General features: G+C 37.1%; 1 protein-coding gene across 1 annotated transcript in view; it reads left to right on the top strand.

Moving 5' to 3' along the window:
• Hel89B (histone acetyltransferase 1) overlaps positions 1 to 16,172 on the top strand; it is an 863,997-nt gene that overhangs the window by 661,375 nt on the left and 186,450 nt on the right. The window contains exon 31 of the mRNA XM_090405810.1: positions 7,880 to 8,087. Coding sequence (XP_090261936.1) covers positions 7,880 to 8,087 — 208 coding nt within the window. The remainder of the gene's footprint in view (positions 1 to 7,879; positions 8,088 to 16,172) is intronic.

Raw genomic sequence — 16,172 nt, 5'->3', positions numbered from 1 at the left:
CTTATCTGCCTTCAATATGATAATGTCTTTCTTTTTCTTCAAACTATACAATGTTCTTTTTTCCAGAGTAGTGATGTTTTTGTTAGGAGTTCTGGAAGATGAGAGGATGATACTACTTTTTAATCTAATATCATTAGCTATGGGTTCCGGTAACAACGAGACTGCCTTTTTAAGGAGGCCTCAACAGTTGCCCGCTGTATACAAAACCTTAACAGGAACCAAGGACTAATCTTGGCCGTGATCTGGAAGACCCTTATCAGATCCTTCAACTCGCCAGAACTGAATTACAGTGCCAACTATAGAACGTTCCTAAATAACAACAAGTGATATCATCCACGCTCTATGAATGTATTGTACGCGCTCTGTTCTTTGTTTAATATAATTGGAATCGGTTGATTATAGTTTGTAACAGTTTTTTACTTTTTAATGCCGTACATCAGTTATGTACCCTGAAGATGCCAACAGACTTAGTTGGTGAAACTAGTTGGTATAACTTAGTTGTTGTTATATGCACTTGATCAATATAATCCCAATAAAAGTATTTCCAGAGCTTTTTGGTCAAGAAAATTACACGTTTCTTTAACATCATATAAGGCTTCCACAAGGTTCGAATAAATTTTATGAGTGGTGCAATGAAGAAAAATCATGCAAACAACAAATTGAATTCAATAAAATAAACATTTAATACAGGGTTATAAAACATGTACATTTAAGCATAATTTTCTAAGCAAGATAATCTAATTGAACAATATTCAAAATATCTCTGAGACACTAGTAGCCACTCGGTTTGGTTTAAAGATTAAAGTTAAAATTTACAGATCTTACTCTTCAATGCTTAAATACTATTATCACAACTTGTCTCCATTCAATTAGATAATGCACTTCTTTTATACATCAACTTAATTCAAATACTCATAACAAACATAATACATTAGGCATCAAACATTCAGCTGTCAATTCTATATTCTTCCAAATAATTGAAAATGGTTAACACAGTTCAATGTTCCAGAATTTTACAGTAATTATTCTTAAAGTATAATTCTCTAATTCACTCTTAGTCAACAAACACTTAATTTAATTATGAGACAGTTATCATTTCAAGGGGGAAACACTTTAAAACTCCATACTTCGGCTATTTTTAGTAGAACGCCACAGTTAATGTTAAGATATATCAGGCGGAGCTAACTTTTATTTCTTCACTCTGAAATATAAAAAAGACTGCTCTTACTGGGTTACACCTTTTACACATTGGTTTCACTATAGGCACAACACTATTCAGAAGAAATCTTCGCTATAATAACTGAGTTAGACACAGGGTTATACAAGTCTTGACGCACTCGTTTTTAGTAATCTACTAATTCCTTATTTTCTTCTATGCATTAAATTCAGCTTTGCACTATTCTTCCTCAAAACATTTGGAATTCGTCATAATATTAGAATTCCGTAGAAATATTCCGAATTGCCTATTAATTCCCAGCCCTTTCTTAATCGATTTATGGCTTTTCCAAATCCCCTTATTGCCACCAGTTACTTCACTCTTTGCTGTCCTGAACGCTTCTCCCCTTTACTTTTGTTTTCCAATCAAATATGCTTATTCTTTCCTGCCCAAAATCCGGTTCTAACCAGTTCAGCTTACATCCTACTGGCCTCTCTCCATATACATAGCTGTTCACGTTCTAAGCACGCGCTAACTAAAAACAACTCAGTTCTCTGACTGTAACCAATCAGATCACATCAACAGAATTCCACACATTTACATTCTCTTTCAGAAATAACAGATAAAAAAATAATCCGTAGTTCACATAAAATACATCTAAATATGATAAATACAAATTCTTATAATATATATGCACAGCTTCTTATAATATTAACACAGGAATAAATAAAATAAATTGAATGACATTTTAACACAGAGTCCTTTCATCACTAATACATATCCCAAAATTATATAAATAAACAATAATAAACAAACTCAAAGTAATTATATGAATAATAATTTATAAGCAAGAGACTAACAACAAATGATATTTACAAGTCTTGCTTAAGTTATGGCAGATTATGTTAAATGTGAATGAAGTATTATAATTCCCAAATATCTTCATTCACAATTTAACAGTATACACATATACAAAGAAACATGCTCCACTACAATCTATATGGTATGCTAGACCAATTAAGATCAACTATTAAGATGTATTGGCCTGACCTCTGGTGGAAAAAAAAAACTTACTACATCAAAGCTAGAGTCCTGTTATTATTATTATCTATTAGGTTACAAACTTAAATTAAACTGGAGAGCAGCATGTTCACACAAAAAAATTACTTATATAACTATACATATAAATTATAACAAACCACTTTGGATATGGCACAATAAAAGCTGAAAAATTGCCTAACGTCCTAAAGTTAGGGTTTCTGGAAAACTAAGTGGGCTGAATGTGAGCCATCCAACGTTTTGGGATTTTTGTGCCACCATAATTGTTTAGATTAGGGTGGTTAATCAAAATTTCATAGGCTTCTTTAAATTTCCATTTTACAGACATTCTGGATAAACACTGACTGAAAAATTATATTGAATCACTAAAGCTTGCTTTTAAAAATAAAAAGTGGTCAAATCCAATATCTCAAAACACCCACTCATTCTATTTGTACTCTCAGTATAGATTGTTTTATTGGGAATGTCATGCTCAACTTGAGACTATAGAATGTTCTGTTCTCTTCTTACAAATCATTTCTGCTGACACATCTGTATTTCTTCATGTTTATCTGCAAACTACTTCAATGGTTTCTTTAATTGGAAATATGAAAGTGTGCTAATTTCTACTGGAAATAATAATAATGAAAAATTCCTATGTCTCAGAAAGTCAATAATGATCAAGCAGATTTGACCATACCTTTTCCTTTAACGCATACATCAGGACAATTGAGACACACTCTCTCTCTCTCTCTCTCTCTCTCTCTCTCTCTCTCTCTCATTGCCATTTTAACCATCTGGTGAGGCGAGGGAAAAACACTATATTTGCTGCAGTTTTGTGCTTGTGTATTTGCAGATGTTTTGGTGAGATATTTTGCAGAGGAATTGGTGATGCTTATAGCATCAGCCTGGCCAAAGATTATTGGGATCACTGATACGTGGTTGACAGAAGAGGATATAATAACAGGAATAGAAGTAGCAGGGTACAGCATTTTTTGGCAGGTTAGGAAGGGAAAGCATGCTGGTGGAGTACTGCTTATGATAAGTGACGACATGTTCCTCTAAGAGTAGAGGCTTTGGAAGGCAGTGACACTAATAATTTTGAAAGCATATGGTGTGAGGTAGAGGTGGGTAAGACAGGATATTTAGTGGGGTCTTGCTACAAACCACGGAGCACAGAGGGTGGGGGACCACGAGATGTTTAGACAGTTGAGCTTGGCAAGTGCAAGAAGAATGATTGTTATGGGAGATTTTAACTACAGCAGTATAAATTGGGGAGAGGAAGATGCATGTAGCAATAAGGGAATGGAATTTCTAGAATTCTTGAGAGACAAATGTCTTAGGCAACATGTAATAGAGGGAACAAGAGGTTCAAGAATTTTGGATTTGGTCGTAGCATCAGAAGAGTTGATAATAACTGAGATGACATCTCTCCCATCAGTTGGAGAGAGTGACCATGTGGTTTTGACTTGGAAGATGAATAGACATGCAGGAGTATCAAAGAGACAGGAACTTATGTAGAATTATAAGACAGGTGATTATAATAGTCTGAGACGTCAACTTGGGGAAGTTTCATGGAGGGAAGGGGGAATTGGAAGGTCAGGATATCATTAGTGCTTGGGAAATTGTGAAGGAATATTTGTTATATGCAGCAATAGTAAGCTGTATTCCACAAATGAAGAAGAGGACACAATTTGGTGTAAAGTGGATGACAAACAATTTTAAACAGAAACTGCATGTGAAAAAGAAGCAATGGAAGAGATATAAGGAGACAGGTGAAGAGCAGATGCATGAAGAATATAAGACACAGGCCAGGAGAGTGACTAGTATGGTAAGGAAGGCGAAACTGGGATATGAGAAGAGATTGGCCCTATCCTAGGGAATTTTTTAGCTATGTGGCCAGTAAGAGGAGAAATGATTGTGGAAGAATGACATTGTTGGATAAAAATGGGAATAGATTGACTATGCAGAGAACATAGTGGAATTGTTCAATGAACACTTGATTGGTGTATTTCATCCTGGAGGAGTAAATTTTAATACTAGAGGGATAGGGCAGGTTTAGAGGTGCAAGAGGAGAGCGTGTTCCAAATATAGAGTACACTGGATGTCAGTAAAGCTGTGGGACTAGATGGTATTTCACCATGAGTTTTGAGAGAATGTGCTAAGGAACTGACAGCTCCTTTGACCTGACTTTTCAGTGAAAGTTGCTACCAGAAAGGTGCCCAGGGAATGGAAGGAAGGTAAGATAGTGCCTTTGCATAAGGGCGGTAGCAGACTGGAAGTGTCTAATTAAAGGCCAGTTTGTGTGTCATCAGTAGTTAAGATCTTGGAGAAATTAGTTAGAGACCGTATACAACATTGGGCAGGCAGATGAGGGTAATGTTATCTGTGAGAGTCAACATGGATTTGTGAGGGGTGCTCTTGTTTTAGTAATATGCTAGCCTTTTATGATAAAGTTACAAGAGCAGTAGATGAAGGGAAAGGCATATACTGCCATTTTCTTGGATTTAGCAAAGGCATTTGACAGGGTGCCACATGATAAACTGATATTTAAGTTGCAGCACATGAGTTTGGATGTCAGGTTGGGCAACTGGATTCAGGATTGGCTGTTCGATAGGTATCAGAGAGTTGTGTATGGTGGGGCAGTTTCAAAGAGGCAGAGAGTACAAGTGGGATCCCCCAGGGCTTTAGTACTGGAACCTATAAAGGTTATATCAATGAATCTCATTGATATAACCTTTATATCAATGAGATTGTCAGTGGATTGCAAGGAGATATTCAGTTGTTTGCGGATGAAGTGAAACTGGGAAGGATTATTAGTAATCGTGCAGATGTGGTAGTCCTGCAAGAGGATTTGAATAAGCTAGACAAATGGGCAAATGAACGGGGTGTCGATTTAATGCAGCAAAATGTAAGGTCTTGAGGTTTGGGACACATCGATGGGATGCTGCATACCCTATTGGAGGAGCTATACTGGAGAAAGTAGGGGAGACAAGAGATCTGGGTTTGATAATTGATAGAAACCTGAAATTCAAGGGACATATTGCAAAGGTGATGAAGGTAACACAGAGGATTGCTGCAATAATGAGAAGGACACTGACCTGCAGAGATAAAAGAGTTATCATTCTGTTGTATAAGCCCCTGATCAGACCGCACTTAGACTATTTTTCTCAGATTTGGTTCCCAGGATTTGAAAGGGATAAATTAACTGTGGAAAGGGTACAAAGGCAGATAACAAAGACAGTTTCAGGACTGTACAATGTTAGTTATGGGGATCGGCTGAGGGAATGTGGACTGCAGAGTTTGGTTGATAGAAGAAGGAGAGGTGATGTGATTGAGACCTTGAGAGGTGGTTAGAGGGTTGACACTGGGGAATTCTTTCGCTTGGTTGAGCAGCGAGACGGAGTGATGACAAGGGGCCATCCCTGGAAGTTACAAAAGGAAACCATGAGCAAGAGGGTGAGGAGTGGTTTCTTTGCATGGAGGGTGGTTGAACTGTGGAATGCATTGCCTGATAGAGTGGTGAGAGCGAGAACGGTCAATGAGTTTAAGGGGTAGTATGATAGACCTTGTGTTTCCTAGGAGGGATCTACCATGATGAGAGGATTGACTTGTTTTTCTTAGAAAGGACTTCCCACGATGAGTCTTTTGACTCCTTGGAGGCCTAAATAATAATAATAATAATTTATGGGCATGTGAAAATAGCTGTCATCTTGATTTCAGTAAATTTAAAGTTATGTACTTTTGTGTAATGGGATATCCAGTGGTGTTTTGTAGATAGGAAGTTGAAGTTCAGGGACCATATAGCTAAGATTGCAAATACAAATACAAAGGATAAATGCGGTGTTGAAACAGACATTAACATGTAAGAGTAAGGAAATTTCATTTTGCTTCTTTGCAAGCATTGTTATGACTCCATCTAGATTACCGTGTGTAGATCTGGTCTCCTGGTTTCTGAGATAATGTAGATAAAGTGGAGAAAGTGCAGAGAAAAGTGTTGGGAGAGAAGATATTGGGGAATATAGAATGTGGATTATGAGGATAGATTGAGAATTAGTGGTCTGCTGATGCTAGAAGACAGGAGAAAGAGGAATGATATGATAGAGCCCTTCATACAGAATATCAGTAGATTTAATTTTTTTCAATTTATGTAGGGTGGGGAGTGGACTAGAAAACATCTATGGAAGTTCAGAATGAATGCATGCAGTGGCGACCTAGATTTTTCTCTCATACAAATGTGTGTGACTGAAATGGCTTGCCTTTGAAGGTTATGAAAAGTAGTTAGTGTGAATGAATTAACAGAAGGTATCACATGGTGCGAATGATATGTGGCCTGTTTCAATAAGTGCCCGACTCCTTGGAGGGTTCTTTTAATAATAATAAGAACAGAAACTTGACCCATCAGTTTAACTTTTCATTTACCACCTGCATATAAAATAATCAGAAGTTTGAATTTATTGATACTTAGAACACACATATTAATTCTGCTGTTTGTAGAGTTTGCATCTAACCTTCTCTTTTATCAAAGCAAATTTTAGAAAGTATTTTTAACTTGGGTATAATTATGTTTAAGATACCAAGTAATTTTAAACCTGGTTTTACTCCATTTTTCCCAAGTGAGCAAACAGACAAAATGTCAAGTTTGCACCTGCAATAGATGCAAGACTAGCTGATCCCACAGGTAGTTCAAGACCAAGGCAACTCGTGGTAAAGGTGGAGCAAGTTCTGATCACTAATCTTAATATTTACCCTTAATGCCAAAACACATCTCCAAGACGGGGATGTATGATGTTTTGTATTAAAGGCAAGGGGCCACTACCCAGACCGGTTTCGACCTTTATTGAGGTCTCATCAGTGGGAGCCAGGCTAGAAATACCAAGATTTAGTAATGCAGAGCTTCTAAGTATTTTACCAAAACAAGTTACCATAAGGTGTTTTAACCTTATTAAATAAAAATCTCAAGAGGAGATATAAATGTAGAAAGTATTTTTAAGCTCTGCTACTAACCTAAAATGGTATGGCTAGTTAAGCAGAATGGGAGTGCAGAGGTTGGAGGGGTGGGGAGCAGATGACTGATGCCAGCATGTCAGGTGGACCTGTAGGATGACAAAGTTTAGGTGGATTGAAGCAGCAAGTAGTTCCTCAGAAAATTGTAGCAGCTTTCAAGAACTGCTGAACTAAAGAAAATTGATAAGAAGTTGGTAAGAATATAAACTTAATTATATAGTAGTCATGGTACACCCCTTAAGGCTACATATCAGCAAATAATAATGATAATAAATATAGGTATATAAGTGTATATATTTTTAATTTTTTCTCCATTTGAAAAACACATACATTCATCTATGAAGAAAATAAATTTATGCTTCTGAGTAATTTGAAGTTCCTGGATTATAGGTATCTAGATATTGTGCAAAAGCATCACCTCAAGCTGTGCAGTTTGCATAATCTATATACTCAGCTCTAAATATAGCTTGTAGGAAATTTGTTATATTTTAATGTATTTCTTTCATTCTTAAAAGAAATTCATATATTGGAAAAAGAAAATTAATTCAGTGGTTAAAATGATATGTAGCTCTTTTATAAAGTATATTAACTAACTAAGAGAATTAGATGGCAGCAAGATTTCTTCATTTATCTAGCATAAGGAAAAAAAAAGTTATTTGTAATTTTTTCTTCCCATAGCTTGCAAGAGCAATTAAACAACTTTCAGCTAATCACAGACTAATATTGACAGGGACACCTATTCAAAACAACGTTCTTGAATTATGGTCTTTGTTTGATTTCTTAATGCCAGGATTCCTGGGTACAGAAAAACAGTTCACTGCTCGTTATAGCAAACCAATTCTTCAAAGCAGAGATGCAAAATCATCTTCTAAAGAACAGGAAGCAGGTATTTTTTTATATATATAATTGCATTTCTACGATTATAATAAGTTCTCATTGATTAATCCTTCATCTTTTCATCTCTTTCCCACGTATGCATTTTATCAAGAAACATCTATACCAAATACAAAATACTAAATGTTATATTCAGGCAATGACAATCAAGGAAAAGAAGGGGTAGCCATAGTATTCAACACAAAATACGAGGCTAATCTTCTTGAATGGCAGTCAGTCTCAAGTAGAGTGATGTGGGCAAATATCAGAATGGGGAACTGGACAATGAGACATATTTGTGCCTATGGTCCCACAGAAGGCTCTACTAAGGTAGAAGTGGGGGAATTTTTTGAGGCTCTAGAGCAGTGGTCGCCAAAGGGGTCGATATTGACCCCCTGGGGTCGATATAACATTGTTAGGGGTCAATTCGGGCTCAGGGGTCGATTGGGGGTCGACAGAAAAATATAAGACATCATTGTATGGGTAATATTTAATTCGGTTAACTTGGATTACCTCCGTGACAAAAGACATGGAGGTAATGACAACGCAATTAAGAGTGAATCGTGGGATCAGTACCTCCATCTTACAGGTCCATGAATAGGACCTGTAAGATGGAGTAAGATGGAAAATAGTTACTGAGGCCAATCAAGTAGGCTAAAATGATGTATTTACCAATAAACGGATGTTGGTAGTTCCTGCCGGCCAGCGCAGTGGGAGCAAGATTGCAACACGTGCGTGGTTCTTATTTACTGATACTTACAAGTATTCAATCCCAGTCTCATTTTTGTGCATCGACATACAAGTGTGCGTTAATGTTCTAAAATTCATCAACATACATATTATAATTCAAATGTTATTCATTCACGAACTAAACTTCTCTATGTTGAAGAGTTGAGCAGCGCTGGTAGTAATACCAGTGATATTAATATCACTAGTAATACCAGTGATATTACTAGTGATAGTAATAGTAGTAGTAATATAATAATATATACTATATTATACATACAATAAACACTGTAACTATAAAATAAACAATCTAAAAACTCACATAAACGTCTTTTTTTTTTTTTTTTTTTGCTTGTCCTATTATAATTACGTAATAGTAAAATATAGGGGGTCGATAAAAAGTCAAGAAATGCTTGAAGGGGTAGATGGGCAAATGATTTTGGCGACCCCTGTGCTAGAGAAAGCTACTGACATGATGAAAAAGGAAAAGTTGGTCCTTGTTGGGGATCTAAATAGCAGAGTAGGAAGTGATTGTCAGACATTCAAAAATGTTTGGGGAAAATTTGGAGAAAAGAGCAAAGCTAATAATAATGGCAAATACCTGTTGGATTTCTGCTCAGGACATGGACTGGTTATTACTAACACCATGTTCCAACATAAAAATGTGCACAAATTCACATGGAGAGAAGAGGCAAGGAATAAGAAAAGTCTCAGTGATGTTTTCTCTCTGGTGCAGGACACCAGAGTGTACAGAGGATTTGAAATTGGAAGCGATCACTATTTAATCTTGAGCAGGATAAAATTGAATTTCATATTGAAAAGAATGACATGTGAGAAAGTTTTAAAGTGAATAAAAGTTGGGCAGCTCTTAGATGTGAACTGTAGACTAAAATACACAAAGATTATTGAAAAAAAAATGAAAGAGTTTGAGAACAAGAACCAAACTTTGAAGATTAAGTGGCAAACATTGAAGAAAACCCTGATTGAATCAGCCAGAGAGGCATTTAGTTAGGTTGCCTGCAAGGATAAAAAAATCAGAACTCCATGGTGGACACAGGAAGTTAAAGAGACAGTGAAGGAAAAGAAGAAAGCATATGAAAAGTTCCTGGCAAATAAGTCAGCATGTGCTCTTAGAGAATACAGAGACAAATGTAAGAAAGCTGAACACTGTGTAAAACTAGCTAAACAAAAGTCATGAGAGGACTTTGGCAAGAACATAGAAAATAAATATCAAGAAGGTGGTAAGATATTCTGCAGGTTGTTGAAGAAGCTTAGAAATGGAGGAAAGAGTGCTGTAAAAGGAGATAGAGATGATAAAGGTGACATGAAAACAGGAGAAAAATATAACTTTGAAGTATGGAGTAATTACTTCGAAAAATCGCTAAATGAAACAAGCAGTAATAGCACAGTGGTAAAAAACACTCAACAGGCATACAGTCAGGAATACATTATTATTATTTGTCACTTCCAGGGAGTCCAAAGACTCACTGAGGGAAGCATCCACTGTACAACTCTGCTTCCACCACTCACAATTCACCAACTGACCGCAACTACACCAACGCCATCTACTGCTGACCACCACTGGTATTTCCACCGACAATCAGAAACATCCATGCCCACCGCGGGATTCGAACCTGCAGCCTCTTGACTGGAGAGCGGACATGCTAACCACTCGGCCAGCCAGGCTGGCCGAGTGGTTAGTATGTCCTTACTTGAAGTAGAAAGAGCCATCAAAGGCTTGAAATGTGGAAAGGCAGCAGGAGTAGATGATATTTGACAAGAAATGCTGAAGTATGGTGGTATAAAAGTCTTAACAGTGGCTGCACTGCATAATTCAGAAGGCCTGAACAGAGGGACGAATTCTGGATGATTGGAGTAGAGCTCTCATAGTACCCATGTATAAAAAGGGAAATAAAACAGAATGTGAGAATTACAGAGTATTTCCCTACTGAGTGTTCTGGACAAGATTTATGGCAGTATAATTGAGAAACGGTTGAGAAGAATTGTGGAAGAAAAGCTTGGTGAAGAACAAGCTGGATTCAGGCCAAATAGAGGCTGCCAGGATCATATCTTAACTTTACGACAAATAGTCGAGAAAGCATGGGAATATAACAAAGATCTGTATTTAAGTTTTGTCGATTTGGAAAAGGCATATGACAAGGTGCCAAGAGAGAAGCTATTCAATACACTACAGTTATATGGTATCAATGGGACATTATATCAAGCAATACTTAGTTTTTATTTCAGTTGCAAGTCAGCAGTTAGAATTGAAGGAAGTACAGGAAGATGGTTTAATGTTAAGTCTGGTGTGACACAAGGATGTACATTATCCCCTCTGTTATTCATTATCTATATGGATCACATTATGAAGGAAAGTGGTATTAAACATGATATCAAAATAGGAGATGTTAATGTCAGCTTTATGTGGATGATGTTATACTTCTAAATAAATCTGCTTCAAGTTTGCAAGATTCCCTGACTAAATTGAATAATTGTTGTAATAGATATGGTATGAAGGTCAGCAATAAAAAAGACAAAGACAACGAAAATAGGTAGAATCATTGAAAATGTCAGCTGTGTTTTGAATGGGGAACCTGTGGAACAAGTAAAACATTTCAGCTACTTAGGCACGATTTTTAGTGAGGATGGTAAATTAAATATAGAAATAGACAACAGAATCAACAAAGCTGGTATGGTGGGATGTCAATTGAATAAATTCATATGGAATAAGAGAGAAATTCGTTGGAACACTAAATTAACTGAATACAAGACAGTGTTCAAACCAGTTTTTTTAATTTATGGATCTGAGAGCTGGGTCAGAAGTAAAACACTTGACCAAAGACTAGAGACCGCAGATATGAGAGTTCTGAGAATGAACAGATGGCATCAATGGCAATATCATATTTAAAAGGAGGAAATGTTAGAAAAGAACTTGACATTGTCAGCATCCATGAATGCATTAGCAGGGCTAATCTCAGGTGATATGGTCCCTTGAACAGAATGAGCGAGGAATGATTAGCAAAACAAGTGTTCTGTGCCAGGTTGGCAGGAAAACGACCCAGAGGAAGACCAAGATATAGGTTGATTGATGAAATATAAGATCTGATAATGTTGGAGTCTTGACAAGTAACAGACTGATTTGGAGGAAAATTGTAGATAGGAAGATTAGTAATGATGTAAATTTTTCATGTAGTACTATCATATCCTGTACACCCTTGAGGGTACATGTCAGGAATTTGATAATGATGATGACATCTATTCCACCATGCCCAAACATCCTCCTTTCCAGAATTGAATTTGCATTTAAGTTTCATTAGACAGGATGCAGAATTCTCTATTACCCCTCCATATGGGTTACCTTTCCATGGTTGGGGGACCTCCAGTGATGGTCCCTTTGCATTATTATTCTTTGTGTTCTTATTCTTTTCTTATTTTTGCACTTTTCTTCCCATATTTTTCATTCTACTTCTAAGTCATTTCTACTATCTCATCTTCCAGACCACCATCACTAAGATAATGCCTCAGCACTGTGTTTGCCATGCAATGCAACCTGTAGTCATCCAGAAAGTGGAGGGGGAGGGGGTCCTTTTAATCTCACACTACTTTGACCTCTGCTTCAGCAAGATAGGCAGTCCTAGATGGCCTGGCCAAGATCAGTCAGCTAGTTGGATTGCCTGCAGGAGTCAATGATGTTGTAGTAAGTCTACTCCATGGTCTAGGTATAGGACCAAGGCTTGCTGTAGTGACATTATGGCATCCAGTGTAGCCCTACATCCCACTCCCAAGTACAGTATGCTTGCCAGAGAGTAGGCATCCCTGTGTGGCTCTATGGTAGGTGAGGAGCTATGTCACTGACAAAAACTCCTTTTTATACGTAATTATTTATTAAGTATAAAAATTATTTATACTTTGAGTATAAATAATTTTTCAGCTTCTAGTTATAAGTTCTTCAACAAACCCCAAACACATCCAGAAATCATTGTAACAAACGCAAAACTAAGAAACAAAAACATCAGTGACAGCAATAAATGTACCAACTTTCTTAATATTACACTTAGCTGGCAAATGTTCACTCAGGCAGTTTTCACCCTTCTTCATCTAGAAAGGTTGACAGGATCTCCAAAATTATACAGGAAACTCCAATGTGCATAACATTCTTATAGAAATAACAACACAGACATTGTCAGAGCAACTTCTTCATATAATATCTATTTGTGGGAGGTTCCAATCATAGTCACTCCCACAAAACGTTTTTAAAGAAGAAATATTGGAGTAAGATTACATTGATGTTCCCAGTGAGGTGATCTGCTCTGAACTGAAGGACCAAGTTACAGCCATAAGGAGAATCCTCATATATTGGGATGGTAATCTGGTTCCTATCAGGAATATCACTCCTACATTCAACACAACTAAACCACAGAATATTTCTACATCCCAAATGCTTTGTGCTACTTTAAATGTCAAAACTCTGGTCATTCTCAGACTCCTTGCCATGGTGCTGCTATTTGTGAACAATGTGGCAGTAAAGATGGCAAGAGCAAAATACCAACATGCCCAAATTTTGAGGAAGATTACCTAGCCTACTCCCAAGCATGCCAAAGGTGGAATAATGAAAAGGAAATACAAAAATAATACCAGAAAAGGAGGGAAAAATGTAGTATACCACAAAAAGAACAACACTTACTTGTAAATCCCCTTATGCTGAGAAGTACCAGCAAATGTAAAGAAAGTATCAGTGGGGGACCTTAATTCATGTCAGTCCCACCTTCTCACTAGAACATTTCTGAATGTTCTGGTTGTGAAAAGGTGGGACTGACATGAATTAAACATATCAGAGAGAACAATCAATATGGGTTTGCTCCTGAGGACATTCCAAAAACGGTCCTACTATATGAGAATCTACTAGTGAAAAAAATATGAAATGTGAGTTGCAGCAAATCTAGGATGTGCCTCCCGACACATTCATAGATCTGATGGATATGTCTGTTCCCCCCCACAAGAAGATAAAACAGTTAACATACCTAGTACCCTAGAGGAAGCCCATTTGACAGTGTGCTGGATATTTTTCCTGACAAAGAAGAAATGATTGACATCAGCTATCCACAATTCTCCAAAAAGAAAAAAATCCAAGGCCAATGAAAACAAGACTTCACATCAGAAGTCAGGTGACATCATCAAAAATAAATAATAAAAACGTTTCTGCAATGGAATTGTCATAGATTTTGTCAAAGGCATCAAGGCTCTCATGCAGAAGTCTAAACCAGTTTGCCTTTCCCTGCTTGAAACATATCTGAAGTCCAGTGAACATCTGGAATCATGAAATGTAGCCAATCATTTGTAAGAACAAAAGAGGGGATGAACCTACCCAAGGAGCAGTCACTGTCTTGGTGAGCAACCGTACCCCTGTATATAAAGGTAGTTACCATCCCATTTACTTTCAATGTGTAGTTTAAATGGGCATGACACTCTTTGGGGTAGTTCCCGAACTAACATCAAAGGAAGAGTTGTTGAGCGTATGTTTTATGTTTGACAACCTCTCCATCTTGAATACAGGAACCAACACCTGCCATATGCCCACCTAAACATTAGCTGCTATTGACAACTATCTGCTCACTCTCTCTCTCTCTTCCCATTGTTCAAGTGGGAAACTGATGACATCCAATCTGGGAATGATCACTTCCTTGTGATATCCCTTCCTTGATCACTTCCTTGTGATAAAAGGAATCCCCCTCTTGGGAAGCTGGGTACTGTATCATGGATATCTCATTGGAAAATCGAGCAAGCTGACTTATTGAGCACATGCTCAACAACAGTAATCTCTCCATCTTGAATACAGGAAGCAACATCTGCCATTTGCCCACCTGAGCATTCACTGCTATTGACAACTGTCTGCTCACTCTCTCTCTTCCCATTGTTCAAGTGGGAAACTGATGACATCCAATCTGGGAATGATCACTTCCTTGTGATATCTACTCTTTTGCATGGGAAGCTGTGTACTATATCATAAATATCACAATTGAAAATTGAGCAAGCTGACTGACTGATGCATCTTATCTTTCTTAGCAGAATCCCATTCAGAGATGGTCAGCTCATCTCCAGTCAGCAATGCAGTGAATCATGTAACAGAATATTACACAAGGTGCAACAACTGCATTCCTAAAACATCCAGTTAGTTTCCACTTTCCCTAAACTGTAGTGGAATGCTGATTGCACACAGCCAAGCAAGAAGTATCTTCCACAGATACCTCACAACAACAAACCACATTATGTTCGAAAGTGCTAAAGCAAGATACATCCATCATTAGAGCTAAAAGGAATCCTGGATTCAATATGTATATTCTATAACAAGAGTAACCAACAACAAAGAAGTCGAATAAAATCTGGAAAATGAATTGCAGATATACCACTCACCATGTTTCATCCGTGAACACAATGAATGCACAATTGTTCATCCAGCAGCAATTGCTGACACTCTTGGGAAGACTTTTGCCAAAACATTAGCATCCTCTTATACTTCCGCAGAGTTCCTTGGAAAAAAAAAAAAAAAAAAAAGGGGAGAGGTACCTGGCCATTCAAAAAACAAGAAATGAAAGTTTTGATAGGTTTCACAGTATAAAAGAACACAGATGGTTAAGAAAATAACTATTTATTAACTTAAAAGCTAATATTTCGCTGGTCTTATATCCAGCATCTTCAGAGCACACAACACAAAGTTTGTTCAAAGGCAAGACAACCACAATCTGGTGTAACAGTGGGCACAGTATAAGTGATTGCAGCGTGCAACACAAGACTAAAATCCTAACATGGCGCCATCTAGGTAAAAAAAAAAAAAAAAAAAAAAAAAAAAAAAAAAAAAAAAAAAAAAAATCCAAGTTTTGAAATAGTAGTCCAAATGATAAAAATAAAAGTAATAAATATTAATTTGGTCTTAGGATGACTGTCTCCCAAATCTTTGGTAGATTTATACAGCCATACTTGTTAAGGTTTGGGGTATGTTTCAAGGCTTCTGTTGATTCCAGGAACAACCTCTCTGACTTGTAGAAGCTTCTGTGTATTACTTTTGTTTCTTTCCATTTGATCCTGTGTGTGCAGGGGTATCCAGAGCATGGTCTGCCAGACCCGACTTACCATAGCTAAAGTGTCGGATATATTTTTTGTGTTCACTGAGGCGGATGTCCACATTTCTTCCTGTCTGTCCGTAGTAGGTTTGATGGCAAAAACAGGGCACTTCATAGACACCAGGATGTGATAAAGGAGTGCATTTGTCCTTGGGTGAACAGATGAGAGTTGCTAATTTTTTATAAGGTTTAAATACTGTGCATAAGCCTCCCAAAAATAATATCCCGCATAAAGAAATAATAGCTCTAAAAGA

The sequence above is a fragment of the Typopeltis vanoorti genome, chromosome 15, assembly GCF_054136105.1.
Source record: "Typopeltis vanoorti isolate ZY-2024b chromosome 15, IOZ_Tvanoo_1.0, whole genome shotgun sequence".
Lineage (NCBI taxonomy): Eukaryota > Metazoa > Arthropoda > Arachnida > Uropygi > Thelyphonidae > Typopeltis > Typopeltis vanoorti.
The sequence above is the reverse complement of the archived record's forward strand: the minus strand, read 5'-3'. Positions and strand labels throughout refer to the sequence as shown.